This window comes from Micropterus dolomieu, linkage group LG09 (assembly GCF_021292245.1).
Source record: "Micropterus dolomieu isolate WLL.071019.BEF.003 ecotype Adirondacks linkage group LG09, ASM2129224v1, whole genome shotgun sequence".
Classification (NCBI taxonomy): Eukaryota; Metazoa; Chordata; class Actinopteri; order Centrarchiformes; family Centrarchidae; genus Micropterus; species Micropterus dolomieu.
In genome coordinates this window covers 29,141,608-29,157,414 of record NC_060158.1, presented here as the reverse complement: position 1 = coordinate 29,157,414, position 15,807 = coordinate 29,141,608, and the positions used below count along the sequence as shown (strand labels likewise).

The window sequence follows — 15,807 nt, the reverse complement described above, 5'->3', positions numbered from 1 at the left end:
TAATTTTGTTCAGTGTAATTATAAGATGCTTAGTCTTGTTCTGTTATTATGACATATCTATCTTCTACTAAGTTATACAGTAGTTACGAAATACATGAGGATAGCAGAGTCTGCTACTGTACATGAGTTTGATAAAATGTCAATTCACAGAACAAAATATCCCCATTTAGAGTTTTGGAGTCATGAAATACATTCAAATTTGCATTTCTCCTTTAATGAATAAAGACAGTTAAACATTTCTTTCCAGATCCCCTTAAAAAACATGTTTGCAGTGATGATCAATTTACTATAAAAACTATGCAAATCCCATGATGCAATTTTCGAGTAAATGTGTTCCATGAGAATGCACGCTTGGTTGCACAACAAGTACTCCGGAGTCTGGAGGGTATAAAAAAAGGGAAGTAATATTGTTATTGCCTTCTTCAGCGTTCTGGAGCCACTCGACAAACTTCTTCATCTGTTCCAAGAAGACACTCTTCCCTTTGGCAGCATGGCCATCTTTGTACCACTTCAGGATGGCCTCCTCACTCAGGACATCCGCTGAGTTAAGACAGAAAAAACACATCTGGAAGGTCTAGAAGAGGATACAACTGACAGACTCGATACAGTATGAATGTGTGAGACGCTGACCTTTGTAGAAGAGCACCACTATCTTAGAGAAGGACTTCATGAAGTGGATGTTGTCGTAGCAGTACTCCTGGATCTTCAGTAGCAACACCAGCTCAGACTGACCCTGAGTGCTGAACACTGCCAGCAGAGGAGCGTAGTGCTGAGAAAGAGCACACACACTGTTACATAGTGAACACCTGACGCTGAAGAAGTATTGCTAATACTACCAAGATTCATGTTCGGAATCAGAATCAGAATCAGGTATGTTTTCACATCCAAAAAATTTGCCTTGGTATGTATTGTTGATCAACAGTACACATGAACATAAATATAGAAATATAAATACAGTAAAGAAAAGTAAAAAGTAAAGAGATCAAGTATACATGTATACAAAATAATACAATTATACTATAATCCTTATACAAAACATGCCAAAAATATACAGGATAATTAATTAATGTGCAAAGACTCACAATATGAGCAAAAGAGAATTAGTGCAATGTTAATCCCAACTTTAATATTGAGGCTAATAAAATACTACTAATGCCAAAACCAATGCAACACAAACACAACCACTGGTGCAAACATTAACACAATTCTAATACTAGCAATAAAGACGAGCTACTAACACCAAGACTAATTTCTATTACTATCATACTAATATCAAATATCAAATACCAACATACGATTGCTAAATAGCTAAAGTACCATTGCTAAATAGCTAAAGTACCATTGCTAAATAGCTAAATAAAGCAACACTAATAGCTTAGCTATAGTACAATTCCCTGTAGCACTCAGGTAGCATCAATCTAGTAAGCTACTTTTTCAAACAACCCCATAAAGAGCATGTTAAAAATAATAGTTTACCGCCCGGCAGTTGTATGCCTCCATCAACCAGTCTGGTTGCACTTTCTATCCATGTCTGTGCAGACTCCTATACTGTATGTAGTGAACTGAATAAAAAGGTATAAAGTGAATTGTTTGGCTAAATGGTAGTTATCACTAAATGAATGACATGATTGTAGTGAAAACACATTGAACTGATTAATGAAGCATTATCATAGATAAACACATGCAGCTGATTACTATGTAAAGATGGATTTTTATAGAGTCTAGCTACACAACACGTGGTGCTTTTGTTTTCTCCACTCTATGAGCTGTAGGTGAAACTCAGGATCTCTGATACGCTGTTTGCAGTGATGCGAAATTCAGAGCGATGCAAGAAGTGTGGATGAAATGAAGGAAAACCTGTACTGTGGTGGTTATTGTTTACTCTGTGCGTCATACCAGGCAACATGTTTTTGACATCTAATTTGAGGTCACACTGACCTCTGACCTTTGAGTCAAAAGTGTCTCCTATCCAGTGTCCGCACAGCCATGAAAAAAGCCAGCAGGGAGGCATAAAAATGAGCTTTGGATATTACACCTTTAAAATACGCATTGTAAAGAGGTGTTTAACAGTTCAGCTCTCAGGGGTGTGTGAGCTGATGAGGGACACGGTGTTGTTGTTGTTGTGCAGTGTAGTGATCAGTTGTGAACAACCTACTTTGAGGTGTTTGAGCGCCTGCTCTGTGACCAGCTCCTCCTTCTTGTTCCACTCCACAGCGTTCATCAGGCACATCCACAACAAGCCAATCACAGCCTGCTCCTGTAGCTTGTTCCTCTTCATCTCCTCCTTCACATACACCACCATCTGAACACACACACACACACAGAGACTGGTGTGATCTGATTACACTGAAAGTACTGACTGGATGGTCTCCACACTGGGGGCCCCAGCTGTCTGTACCTCTCTGATGGAGCACTGCTGGGACAGGCGCTCCTGCAGTTCTTTCTGCAGCTCTTTGCGGGTTCCCAGACTCTGCTGCACACGCAGGAAGTCAGACAGCTCCTTGAGCCCGGCTTCAGTGAAGTACTTAGAGAAATGCTCCACATTCTGCTTGTTAGCAGGAAACAGCTCCTGAAGTCAACATGGGTCGAAAACAACAACTGTTTGACAACGAAGAGCAAAATAATATCCATGGCTTTAGAAGTAATAAACCCTTAACAGCTCATCCTCTCAAATAAAGGTTAAACAGAACAAATTCACTGCCTGTTGACTAAATAAAGTCAAAATATTCTTTGCGGATTTAACCACACTAACCACTAGGTGTCTGCTGGGTCTTTTATTTGAAAAATCCTGTGGCTCACAGGAAGAGCAGATATAAATACACATAAGAACTTGCTTGTTATCATTTATGGTGATAGCCATAAGGTCAAACTTCAACAACAGAAAATGGATCTCTGTAAGAAGACATTACACTACTGAAGAAGCCGACCGACTGCGACCCCAGTGTAGGAGTACTCAGAACCCACGGCAGAAATGGACATCAAGCAAATGACAAATAATCTGCATTACTATATTACAGTAGAGAGACAGTAGGGATTTGGTGGACATAGAAAAGTTCTACTCTGGCTGCCTGAGGTTTGTTTTCACTCATATGGAGACGAGGTCACTTCTGCAGGCTTCTTATCTGGTATCCAGAGCTGCACCTCGACCTGTGCAGGGAAGGGCTCACAGTCAGAGCTCCTGATCTGGGTTGTCTCAGCTTTTAAGCTTTAACATGTAGACCTCCTACTGCTAATTGCACCCAGTTCTGCTACCCTTCATGGTTACTCTCTGATGCTATTTCTAAAGAAATAGACGAGGTATGTCATACCACACAGAGCCTTGTTTTTTTCTTACCAGAAGTCTTTTATCCAGGTTTGCCTTCCTCAAAGACGAGGTTACTGAATTGGCATCTTTCTCTGTGATCCATGCTTTGAACATCTTCACAGCAAACAACGCAGAGAGCCCTGAAAAATGAATTAAAAAAAAAGTCAATTTGGAAAAACACTAGTTTCTTCAATGTGGAATAATTCTACAGGAAGTGGCAGCATAACAGTGATTGAAAAATAAAGAAACTGACTCTGCTGTTGGACTGATGGAATTATATGGTCATTATACTGACTTTATCGAGATAACATGTAGTAAACATCAGCATATTTGATTGAGATTAAAAACACTTTTGAACGACAGGAAGAGATCAATTCTGAAGAGGCTTTTTAAAAAAACTATTAGGCAGTTATGTAGAACTTCTCCTTTAGAAAACAGTAGGGTTGTTTCCCCTCACCTTCTTTGACCACGCTGTCAGTGAAGAGGCTGGTGATGATTGGAGGTGGTAATGTGCTGTTGGCCAGCAGGATGCCTGTCAGCATGGCTAGCTTGGTTTGCTCCGACTCACTGAAGGCCTTCAGGAACAGCAGCAGCTACACAACAACAGACAGCACACAGTCACAGTCTGATGTTATTACTGGAGCAAAACAACACCATTTGAACAAATGTGTTCCTTTATGCTATTTGGCCCCTCAAAGACCCCATCTTTATACAAATCATATGAATTAGCGACTAGAGAAGAAACTAGTCTTAATGTTGCAGCTTTTATTTTATGAATTAATGCATTTCATCAAGCCATAAAAAGAGACAAGAAAAAAAAAAACAGTTTGGTGTACCAAAAGCAATGAAGTGTTCCTCCAAAGGAAGGCACCCAGGAGGCATCCTTATCAGATGCCCGAATCTCAGTTAGCTCCTTTCGATGCGAAGGAGCAGCGGCTCTGAGGTGGACACTTAAGATCCTAAGACAGGGGCTAATTCTTCTTACACCAGCCGGTGTAAAGAGACTGAAGCAGGAGGGATGTGATCACATTTCTTTGTTCTGGTTTAAAGCCTGGCAGCTGAGTACTGTAAAGTCTCGAGTTGATCATTACATTTTTGGTTCACACAAATGTTGCAGTAATTCAGGCGTGATGAGATGAAGGCGTGTAAAATGGTCTCAGTGTCTTTAAAAGATAAGATTGGGTTCAGCAATTATAATCCAAAACCGTGATCGTATTTTTGATATATTTCTAAAACAATAAAAACACAATTGCACAAGCTCTGTGGTGTGCTGCTCCAAACTTAAATAAAATTATTAAAATTTGACTATTAATTTATTAATGAAATAAGTTATGAGTCAAGATTCAGTCACTGTTCTGGTAATTCTGTGTAGCAGACTTTCTAGTATGTTGTTGTCCGTCATACAGGATTCAGGTCATGTGCAATGTATGATGGTAGTTGGCGCTTGGTTAGTAATGAACACTTGATTAGTGCTTTATACATTGCATTGTTGGATAATCTATGTAGTCTACAATACAGCTTATATAAGTCAGACACACCAAATAGTGAACTGTATAGAGTACAATCATTTTGGATGCAGCCGTGTCATGCATTACTACATATTATGAAGGCTTCACCTTTTTGATTTCCTCCTCAAAGGCCTTCTCCAGATATTTATATCTCCTGATGAGCTTATTGAAAACCTGCAATTACAAAGTAGACAGTGACACAATTAGCCAAGTATCATTGTGTTTCTATAATGCTAACAGAACCCCATCCTCTTTCCTGTTGCTTGGGGACGGGGAATGTACGCGTACCTGAGCATATAGCCGTAGAGCAGCATGGCTTTCCTCAGTGGTGAACACGCAGTATGCAGTCACCTTGGTCTTGTCACCGTCATCTATACGAGTCCCTCCAGGAGCTGAGGAAGGGACCAGGAGGTTTAAGTTAGAGATTTTGAACCTCTTATTGAGAGCATAACCTGTCCCGAGCTAGATAGGCAAGTAGGACCCTCTCATAAAACACATTTGAGCGCCTTACTGTAAAGTGAACACTGGTCTCTTGGTCAGCGATCATCTATGTTTCATATTCAGGTGCCAGATGATGTGGCTCCAACCCAAAACAGGGCAGGTGGCACTGCTAATGACACTTAGGCTTGCACGGTGTTAAGGTGTACACGATTACATTACTTGCCCACCGTAGTTTTGCTGTTTTAATAATCCGGTTGAAATTCATATTTTTAAGCAACTGAAGATGTAATCATCACCAAAGCATGTGTCATGCAAGAGGGCTAAGTTAATATCTATTTATTGTCCACCAGGGGAGGCCATTTGTCTTCAGTTGTAGTTCAGGTCGATGTCTGTGGCTTATGTCCCATCACTCACTTTGTAGTTTTCCACAGTTTCAACATGTTAACCATCAGCTGAAGCTGGCTCTGTTTTCAGATCTTGTTTTACACAGTTAACTCATTCTTTTCTCTTGGCTATTTCTAGCGAGCTAGTGCGACACCACAGGTACATCCCAAATTCTCTTATTTGACATTTCCTCACTCCTAGCTTGAACAGTTGTTGAAGTTGTTCTGGTCGGCCATCTTGGAGGCCGTCGCAAAGCAAACTTTATGGAAGTCTCTAACTGGCCAACACATCCCCTTATTATATTTAAGTTATTAACTGGACTGCAGCTGATCGGCCTGATCTGATATGTCACAACGCCACTGGAGTTTCATACAGATAACAGATTAAAACCCTATCTAGTAAAAAATCTGTGTTCATTGTGGGTCCGAGCATTGGCTTTGATATGAGTTACATCATTTCACTTTCCCTAAAACATTTAGCCTAATAAATAATTTCCAATGTTCAAAAGACACCATGATCATATTCCGATTTATTCAAGAGTGAATTCACAATCAGAACATCAACAAAAATAGATGCAGATAATCATTAAATAATAGAAACACATTCTGCAGGGCACAGTATAAATGCAGAACGCAGATTGTTCTTCATGTGCAGGTGTTTGTTAAACAGGTAACAGCTAGAGAGAGAACACATGCTGCTCTGCAGTGATAACTGCGAGTCTTTATTAGTATCAGTACAGTGCAGACACAAACTCCATTAAAAGTCTCTACAGCTGTAAGCCAGCTGCGATCATCTGCCGTCATCATCAGAAATGGATGTTAGAAAGGATGTCGCATTTCTCTAAAAACGTATTTCCTCGTGTTTTCTCTCCTTGCATGGTTTTCCCAGAAAAGATGCAAGGATAAAAAGCCTAACTTAACCATAACCTCAGACCTAACCTAAGACCTAACCCTGTTGAGATCAACAAGCCTTTTCAGAAAAATGTGTCTTCATTGAGTAAAAGCTTAGCTAAAATCCACAAATAAAACTCTGGCAAAGTAATTTGGTGATTAGACTCCATGGTGATAACGAAGTACATAAAATGGAGGAGGAACTGCAGATGTATAGAAATCCCCCCATGGAGTCTTGACACTGGTGGTGGTGAGGATGCAGAAGATGTTGGGGGACTGGATGGGAAGTGGTAAAGGTTCTGCTAGCCTGGATGTGGTGAGCCGGAGGTGTTGGGGTGCAGCAGGGCCGTAGTGATTCGAACTGAAATGACAGCAGTCAGCAGAGGAGAGAACAGAAATGTGACAGTGACTCCATGATTGACCGAGCTGATCGTGGTGACCTGATTGGAAGACGCCCATAGTCAGCTGTTTGGGGCAGGGAGAGAAAGAGTGAATGAGAAAAAGTGACTTGTGAATGAGGACTTACGCTAACCACAGTCTTTAAGAAGACAGACTTTTAGAGCGTCTGGGCCAGTGGTCCTGTTCAGCATCATTTTAAGAAGACTTGCAGCAACATCGTCCTCATTGATAACTAGTGATTATTACATTCTGTTCTGATTCAACCACCAGGATTTATTACTGGGGAAAATGTTCAAAGTTTTAGTTTCAGACACAGTGTCTTCACAGAATTTAGTATATACGACGTGATAGTGTTATGCAAGTTCATTAGCATCCTGCCAGGACTGAATGAAAATGTTCCAGTTAGTCTCCTTGAAGCAGTCTCATATTTGCTTGCCATTCATTCTGGTTGCTTTCACCACAGTGAAAAGATAATTTACACTGTGGTCAGATTTCCCAAGGTGAGATCTGCATACCGCTTTATAAGCATCAGGGATATTCCCAATAGTCTCAGTCTGCTCTTATTGTAGTATAACCTGTTAGCCTGGATGATCTTTAAGCCAAGTTTGTGTAAAGCAAACAACTGACCTCACAGTCATGGACAGCTCTTAGCATGACTTCATCTAGTTTGTTGTTCACAGAGCGCACGTTTGACAAGTTGATGACAGGCAATGAAAATCTGTTCCAGCATCTTCAGTCGATGTCTCACACCTCCTCTTGAGCCCCGCTTTTCCTCTTTTTCTTTGGCCTCTCCAGGCATCTTTCAGGCCGCCGGATTTCATAACAGTCCGTAGACAAGTTTACAGATGAGGACCAGGTCACTACGCACACCAGTTGCTCTCGCATGTAGGTGTAGGTGTAGGCCCGTCCACTAATTGTTCCCAGGTGCAACGGCCATAAGGCAAAAATCTATCCATAACATAAGGTGTGTTGATTCATGATGTCGACTCAGACATTGAGTAGCATGCAAAAACACTCCACCCCAAAATTCACTCTTCTGATGGTTTCTTTATTTGTGATCTGTTTCAGCAAAGAAACAGTAGTCTGTCCAACACAATGCCTGCAGGAAATAAAAGCTTGCATAGCTATGTTACAATTCCGTAGTGTAGTCTATCAGATAAGCTTGAATTCTGCATGCACTTCAACTTTTCCCCAGAATGGATGTTACGAATGTGGCTTCATTTGCTCGGCACAAGTAAGTAAATTAAATAATTGAAAACTAACTAACTAAACTAATCGTGTTCATTCAGTGCCATGCTAATTACAACTCACTACATCCATGATATTCAACATGATGAAGCTATTCATAAAATCAGTTTCAAATTTAATAGTGTGGTCAGTTATAGTTGACTAATGTACTGTAGCAGACCTAAAATTTAGTTATGCATTTTAATAAATTTATGAGAATTGATACCCAGTTATGAATTTTATTATTCATAAAATCAAACCAGATTCCTCGTTTCAGGGCACCACCGGAGTTGTTATAATCCTAGAATCTCCGGACCTCTAGGTAGTTTTAATAATTATACAATTATTACTAGTGATCAGTTAGTTAATAATCGCTCAATTATCTTAAATCAGTCAGTCAGTCTCATATCTAAAGGGTCAATTCTCTCGGCAGGGACCTAGAAATAGGCAACACACACAGCTCTTGATTATATTACAGTGAATTTATTCTCTAACTAATGTGATAAGAAGATGGTTGGATACAGGGAAAATAGCTGCCCGATCCTGGCTTTTTGCTAGGGATTCTCCGGGGTTCTCCGTGTCTGATTGAAAACGCCTCCTCCGTCTGGCAATTCGGCTGTTTTCAGGTTTCCTTCGTTGTAGCTGGCGAGACCACGTGGCTTGGTCTGACCTCGGTGAAGTTGGCTCGACGAAAAAAGCTTAAAATGGAACTTGGTCGGTCCTGAATTAGTCCAGTGTAACTTAACGGCCTGATAACTTTAACAAACAAAAGAAATAAAGGAAATAAAACAAACTGAAGGCAGATCAATGTCGCGGCACTTCAGGTGTGTAGCTTCAGGCGAACAAAAGGCCGGTCTCGCTGGCCGAGTCTGAGGGCGTTGCCTAGCGCGTCCAGAGAGCCGAGCAGAGAGGAAGAGAGCCAACAGCGAAGAGCAGACCGCGAGAGGTCGCGTGTCGCTCTTTTGTTGCCTGGGGCGTGGTTCCCCAGGGGGCGTCTCAGGTTTCCCAAGGGACTGCCTCTCTAAACTTAATGTCTAAAAAGAAATCTATTTGCACGTATTATAATCAAATATTTTCCACAATCGAACCTCAATGGTCAAACGGTTGTACCGTTCTAAGTTAAGCATTTGCTAACAGGAAACAATTGTCACATTATTGGTCAGGATATTTATACATTTAACGGCATTTCCGATGAGGGCATGTAATACTTATTTTGTCCACTTGGGGGAGCTCAGGTTACATGAGGAAAGCTTAGATTAAATCAAAGATCACCTCTCTTTAGGAACTGGGAATATTGTTGATTCATCCTTATTAAACATTCCTTTGTCATCATTTCTAAAGAAATTTTGTAGGAAAATATTATGAACAAGCATTGATTACATTAGATGAAGGAGTGTCTTGCTGAAAATAAAAACACTGCAAAGGTTAACATAACTACTCAAATAGAGGCAGAGGCAGTTTTGATAGGCTGTTCAGGGAAATGCTAATGGCTGGTTTGTGTCCCTTTGTCAGTTTAACAGTCAGGCACCACGTTATCAGTTTCGGAAACAAAAGGGTGCCAGCTTTATGGTCGGGCTAGCACTTAGAGAAAGCAACTTTGACCCCTCCCCTTCTTCTCTGGGGAGGAGAAAGGAATTTAGAGTAGCTCCAAATTTATTCAATATAAAATGCACAAATCCACACAGTTGTTCACTACAGTTACTGATCAGCTATCATGTGCTTGCACTATTACACATTAAACAAAACGTCTGGATAACCAGCTAACTGATGAATATTATGATTAACTCTGTGAACCTGCTTTAGGTTGAGATTGAACATTTTAAGTTTAGTTTAACAGAAAGGGCGTAATGTAAGGCATTCTAGAGTGACTCGTATCCACTGCATTGTAAACATTTATCCAGCGCAGTTGAAAAAGCTTATTAGGAGTCAGCTGTAAATTTTCCCGGTAAGTACGTTTTGTTTATAACCCGTTTTTAGCTAGTGAAAATAAGCATTCCGGTTAAAATCACAGCTAACATGAATTACAGATACTAACCAAACTTAGCTAACCAAACTTGCTAGCACTGTTGTCTAGTTCAAATATGGCCACGTCTGGTGGTTGCAAGAAATCTACGTGGCGGCGGCCAAACTGCCAAACTTGAGGCTTCAAAACGGCAGTCCACAAACCAACGGGTGACATCACAATGTCCACTTGTTTTGATCTTGGAGACATTCAAGTTTGCATTTGATAACACTGAAGACATGTGGAAGTTTTGTGAAGAAAGTCAAGACAGCCAGGGACGTTAGACATACTATGAATGCTGACTCGACTGGACGACAACTAATGACTTGGAATAGTAGCAGTGTATACTATTCTTGTGATATATGCTGTTTGCTGAATAAAGGGCAACAGAACGGCAAATGGCTGTAAAGTTGGCTCTGCCAAATCAATCATTGCTGGTTGGTACAAATCACTTCAGGTTAACCAGCAACATCGCCAGAGACACCAGATTTAAAAACTCTGGTATACTGCGAGCACAGATAGCTTTACTTGGCAGTCCCACACTCAGGCTTTAATGAAGCACTTTGCCATGAAGAACACAGCTAGCTAGCTAACGTTAACAATCTGCCTCTGTACCAAAAGTCTTCAGAAATGTCTTCTTCTCTCACCCAAAGAGGATTAGCAAATATTAGCTATATGTATGAGCTACTTATGTATACACGGTTTGTTTCAGGGCACTAATTCAGTTGCTTTCCAGGTATTTGCCACCTAGCTAGGTGTGTCATTTAGTAAACATACTAGGGTGACCAGATGTCGCAGTTTTCTGGGGACAGTCCCCAGTTTTGGTGGCCTGTCCCCATCTGGAGCTGTCCCCGAATGTCCCCGTTTTTAACTGTTTGTTAATCATAGATTGTATAAGGTGTTAACAGACCTGAAATTAGATTTTAAGTGACCAGAAAGACTGGACAGCAGAGCATACAGGTGTTGTGCCGTGATCGTTCGCCAAAAACTGATTAAAGCGAATAAATCGTCCAGTCAATTTTTCACAAATGCTTTTCAGCTGTAGAGGGCAGAGTTAATAATTCTTCTGGCAGTTGCAATGAACACTCTCCATCTATCTATCTCCATCATTTATGAACTGCCTTTGGTGCTAAGTTACTCTGGCCTGAAGTGCCATATAAAGAATGACAATATGATGGCAATTTATCCACTACAGTGGTGTTTCAGCAAGGAACATGAACTACTTTTTGAGAAATGTAGGGAGTTCACTGGTGCTTAGTGAGGAGATGTCTTTGATTAGTGAGAATCACTGTGTTAATCTGACATAGCCCCTTGTGATCTCTTTGTCTTGTCTGTGTGAATAACTCAGCCTTGGACTGAACTTATGTGTTTCTGCCAGGATACCACAATACTGACCACTTTAATGTTGTATGGAAGAATACTGATGGTCAATACAAAACACCAACTCAATGTCTTCATTTTCCATAGGAACAGCAGGGTTTTCTATTAGCCGACAATGATATTATTTTATAGCAATTGCTGCGCGCTGATAATATTATCCTTTAATTATCATGAAACCATTTTTATAATAATTAAAGGATAACATTATCAGCATGTCTTTCAAATCAAACATTCACAGTGACACTCACCCAGCATGCTTCCTGCGATGAGGATGTCAAAGAGAGTGTCTGCATAGCGTCTGTAGTCCAGTCGCGACCCTGTGACATCTAGAAACTTGGCTACAGCATCCAGGTCGTCGCCTGCTTCACTGAGGCCTGTAACAATTGTGTCTCGAAAAACTGTTGGCTCAAACTTCTCCTTTTCATCTAGAAGAGAGGATCACATGATCAGTGCTAAAAAGATAGAAAGTGTCATCTGACAAGGCAAGGCAAGTTTAATTGCATGTCAACAAGACAATTCAAAGCGCTTTGCATAAAACATAAAGCAACATAGGGCAACATAAAAAGACATTTAGAATTAAATACAATTACAAAAATGTTTAAAAAGAAAATAGCATACATAAGAGTTACAGTGCATCCGGAAAGGTCTGGGACAGGTCTACTTTTTGTCCCCAGAGTCAAAACTATACATGAAGAAGCAGAGTTCAGTTTGCTCCATATATCTGGAACAAACTCCCAGAAACCTGCTGGTCTGCTGAAACTGTCAGTTTCTCTTTAATCAAGGCTGAGGCCTTTTTTTTTTTCTTCTGCTGGCTTTTATTAAATCTAATCTGAGGCTTCTGGTTAATATCCTACACTGCACAGTGCATCCAGAAAGTATTCACAGCGCTTCACTTTATCCACATTTTTATCATGTTACAGCCTTATTCCAAAATGGATGAAATTCATTATTTTCCTAAAAATTCTACAAACAATACCGCATAATGACAACGTGAAAGAAGTTTGTTTTAAATCTTTGCAAATTTATTCAAATAAAAAACGAAAAAAGCACATGTACACAAGTATTTAGCTGACTTAGATGTTGATGAAACGGCTGCTTTCGTCAACAGTCCCCTGAAGGAAGATGGAGCAGAATGGTTTACAGTTCATGTAATCACCTCCTCTTACAGGTGGACCTCTGGAACCTCATGTGGCATCCGATGACCCCCATTAGGGTCACAGAGTCAGTGAAAGGCAGCAGCAGAAACAGCCTTTTCTCATTTGGCCAGGAGATAAAGGTTGGTCCGACATGATGGTCCACAATGATTCAGTGCACGGCCGACTGTGACACATTGAATTTGTCAGACATCTCACTGAAGCTTCTTGGTAATGGGCACCAGTGTCTAACGCAAACGCGCTATCAAACGCTGTCAAGATGCCAAACCACCAAGCAGCGATATGACCCTAACTGTAAAGCCATGTTGGCCAATCAGAGCATAATAAAATCATAAACAAAGCAGGCAGTGGCGCATAATCTGACATCAAACACAGTAGATAACGACACGCTGGTTTTACTGTCTACATGACAACGCTGCAACCAGCGTTTCTTAAAATTTTCCTCAAAGAGAACCACCTCAGATTTACAGAAGATCTAACTGGCAAAGCTCTGCGGGAGAAACTTTGGCCACTGATCGAGGCTGCCAAAAAACAAGGAAAGAAAGCTCACTTCACAGGGACTCACGTGATAACAGAAGGGAAGGAGATAAGCCCACCGCTGTCTCTACTGCAAGCACAACCGACACCGGCCCCGATGAACACTGCAAGATCTCCCTGATGGACGTCTGTAGTCACGATTCACAATTTGCATAAACACTGTTTATAGTTAGGCCTACAATTCCGTTTAAAGCGGTTGGGCCTGTGAGTATAAGGTTATGTCATTCCTGGTTGGTTTAATCCAAAGTCGTTAGGCTTAGTTTTCTTAAGGGATGAAAACACTGTCTTTATCGGTTGTTTCTCTCAATGCCAGGGGACTTGGAGAGAACATTAAGCGTAAAGCTCTGTTTTTATTCGCAAAACAGGAATCACATTCAGTGATAAATGATGCTACCTTTTGGAAAACTCAGTAGGAAAATGACATATGGTTGTCACACGGTTCAGAAAGATCTGCAGGGGTTGCTATCTTAAAGAATAACCTTGATGGAGATGTCTTGCAATCAGAAAGTGAACCCAATGGCCGTTACATGTTATTAATTCTTAATATTGATAACAACATTCTCCATAACCATAACACCAGACTCGAATGTTGACTTGATGTTTTAGAATCCTGTTTTTTACATTGGTTATCTATAATACCCAAATTTACTGCTTCTTTTGGTGACTTCAACATTGCTTTAAATAGTTCCTTAGACAGATGGCCTCCAAATTCAATAAATTCCTCATCGTTCGATTTGTTGATATTTATGCAAAAATTCAACATGATATATGGAGGGGAAAAATCCTAATGTTAAACTTTATACATGGAGTAATAAGGCTTGCACAATGTCTTGATTAGAGCTGTGTCACTCCAAGTCTCTGTTAGATCTAAAGCTAGTCAATCATTAAGAGGCTCTTATTGGAAACTTAATAACTCCACTTTAAAACATGATCTAATAATTAAGAAGATCCAAACATTGATTAATTGTTTCTGGAACAAGTCTCTTAAATTTGAGGTGTCAAAATTCTTAAGATAGTATGGGTCCTTTTTGTCCAAATCAAACAATAATAATTACCAGAATAACTGCTCTCTTTCAGATTATGCCTAAAAATCTATCAGAAAATGACAAGCAGGATTTAATTTCATAGCAAAATCGCTTGAATGAAATATACCGAGCCAAAGCAGAGGGAGCCTTTGTGGGGTCAAGGTGTAAATGGTTGGAGGAAGGAGAGCAAAACACTGCGTATTTCTTCCAATTAGAACAATTCCACAATAAATCCAACTCTATTAAAAAACTCTGCATTAATGGTGTTATTACTGATGATCCCCAAAAGAAGCTAATTACTGCTCCACTTTTTATGAAAATTTGTCAGCATAATGAGGTAACACTTTTTTAGGATACCTCACTAAAACAAAGTCAATCTTGAAAGGCCAAAAAGATTTTTGTGAAAGCCCAATAATTGCAGATGAAGTCTTGTCTGCCATTCGTCATCTAAAACTCAACAAATCTCTAGGTGTTGATGGCTTAACCTCTTATATTGCTATCGCAGAACAACTTGCCCCCTTCCTTCACCGCGTGTACACAGAAAGCATTGAAAACTAAACTCTCCCACCCACTCTCTCTCAAGGACTTATAAGTCTAATTCCAAAGCATAGGAAAGATCCGCTGTGCATTGACACCTGGCGGTCAATTTGCCTTTTTAATAATGATTACAAAATCCTAGCACTAGTTTTTGCCAAATTTTTTTAAAAGCTGTTTTGGACCAAATCTTTGATGAAAACCAAGCCGGCTTTTCGAGGCATAGACATATATCCAATAACATCAGGCTTGTGCTGGACCTCATTGATTATGCTGATCTTAGTGATGATGATGGCTATATACTGTTTCTAGATTTCTGTAAGGCTTTTGACATAGTCAAACACAACTTTCTCTTACGGTCCTTGGATAAATTTGGCTTTGGCGCTTACTTTTGTGCAGCCATTAAAACCATGCAAATTGTTCAATTAAACTGTATGGAGGCACCTCACCTAGATTTGACCTAAAGCACTCATCTTTCTCTGGTTAAACAGCTCCTCAATTCTAGTGGTGAATTAATGTCAAACTCTGAACTCTCTTTGACAAGTACGGTATTCCCATACCACTGAGGGAATATGCCTTAGTTTTTGATGCAATCCCTTGTGTCGCGGTGGCAGCCCGGCTGTCGGTGAGTGTCCTGTTTCTCCTTTCCCTCACATTCTGGTTTCCCCTGTGCCTCCTCTCTCTCTCTGTGTGTGTGCTCTCTCCCTCCCTGCTCCGGAGCCCGGCTGGCTACCCACACCTGCACCTCGTTTACCTCCATCCCCGGCCGCCGCACCTGCCAGCCATCAGCCTCATCACTGCCAGTATATCAACCCCGGCTTTCCACTCCACCCTCGCTCGATCGTCGCAGCTCTTGACCTGGTGTCGCCGCTTCGTTCTGGCTTTATTTCTTATACTCCTTTTGCCTCTTGTCCTCTTGCCTACTAACCCTGTCTCTGTGTTTTTCCCCGCCAGGTTCACTCACCTCTGCCTCCCAGCTCGGCCAGCCGGGCTCGCTCGCCTGCCTCCTCCTCTCGCCGCCT

The 15,807-nt window shown here is 40.8% G+C and overlaps 2 protein-coding genes across 5 annotated transcripts in view; one reads left to right on the top strand and one right to left on the bottom strand.

Annotated features, from left to right (window-relative positions):
• LOC123976309 (ankyrin repeat and MYND domain-containing protein 2-like) overlaps window positions 1-15,807 on the top strand; it is an 817,726-nt gene that overhangs the window by 762,307 nt on the left and 39,612 nt on the right. The gene's annotated exons all lie outside the window — the stretch shown is intronic.
• bzw2 (basic leucine zipper and W2 domains 2) overlaps window positions 1-15,807 on the bottom strand; it is a 29,319-nt gene that overhangs the window by 2,325 nt on the left and 11,187 nt on the right. For all 4 annotated transcript variants that reach the window (XR_006826319.1, XM_046058356.1, XM_046058358.1 and 1 more), the window contains exons 3-11: window positions 11,784-11,960; window positions 5,101-5,204; window positions 4,921-4,986; window positions 3,762-3,897; window positions 3,335-3,444; window positions 2,399-2,569; window positions 2,156-2,302; window positions 631-769; window positions 418-540 (exon numbers count right to left, since the gene is read on the bottom strand). Coding sequence is in view for 3 of the 4 variants with exons in the window: in XM_046058356.1 (XP_045914312.1) it covers window positions 418-540; window positions 631-769; window positions 2,156-2,302; window positions 2,399-2,569; window positions 3,335-3,444; window positions 3,762-3,897; window positions 4,921-4,986; window positions 5,101-5,204; window positions 11,784-11,960 (1,173 nt within the window). In the remaining variant the exon portion in view is untranslated. The remainder of the gene's footprint in view (window positions 1-417; window positions 541-630; window positions 770-2,155; window positions 2,303-2,398; window positions 2,570-3,334; window positions 3,445-3,761; window positions 3,898-4,920; window positions 4,987-5,100; window positions 5,205-11,783; window positions 11,961-15,807) is intronic.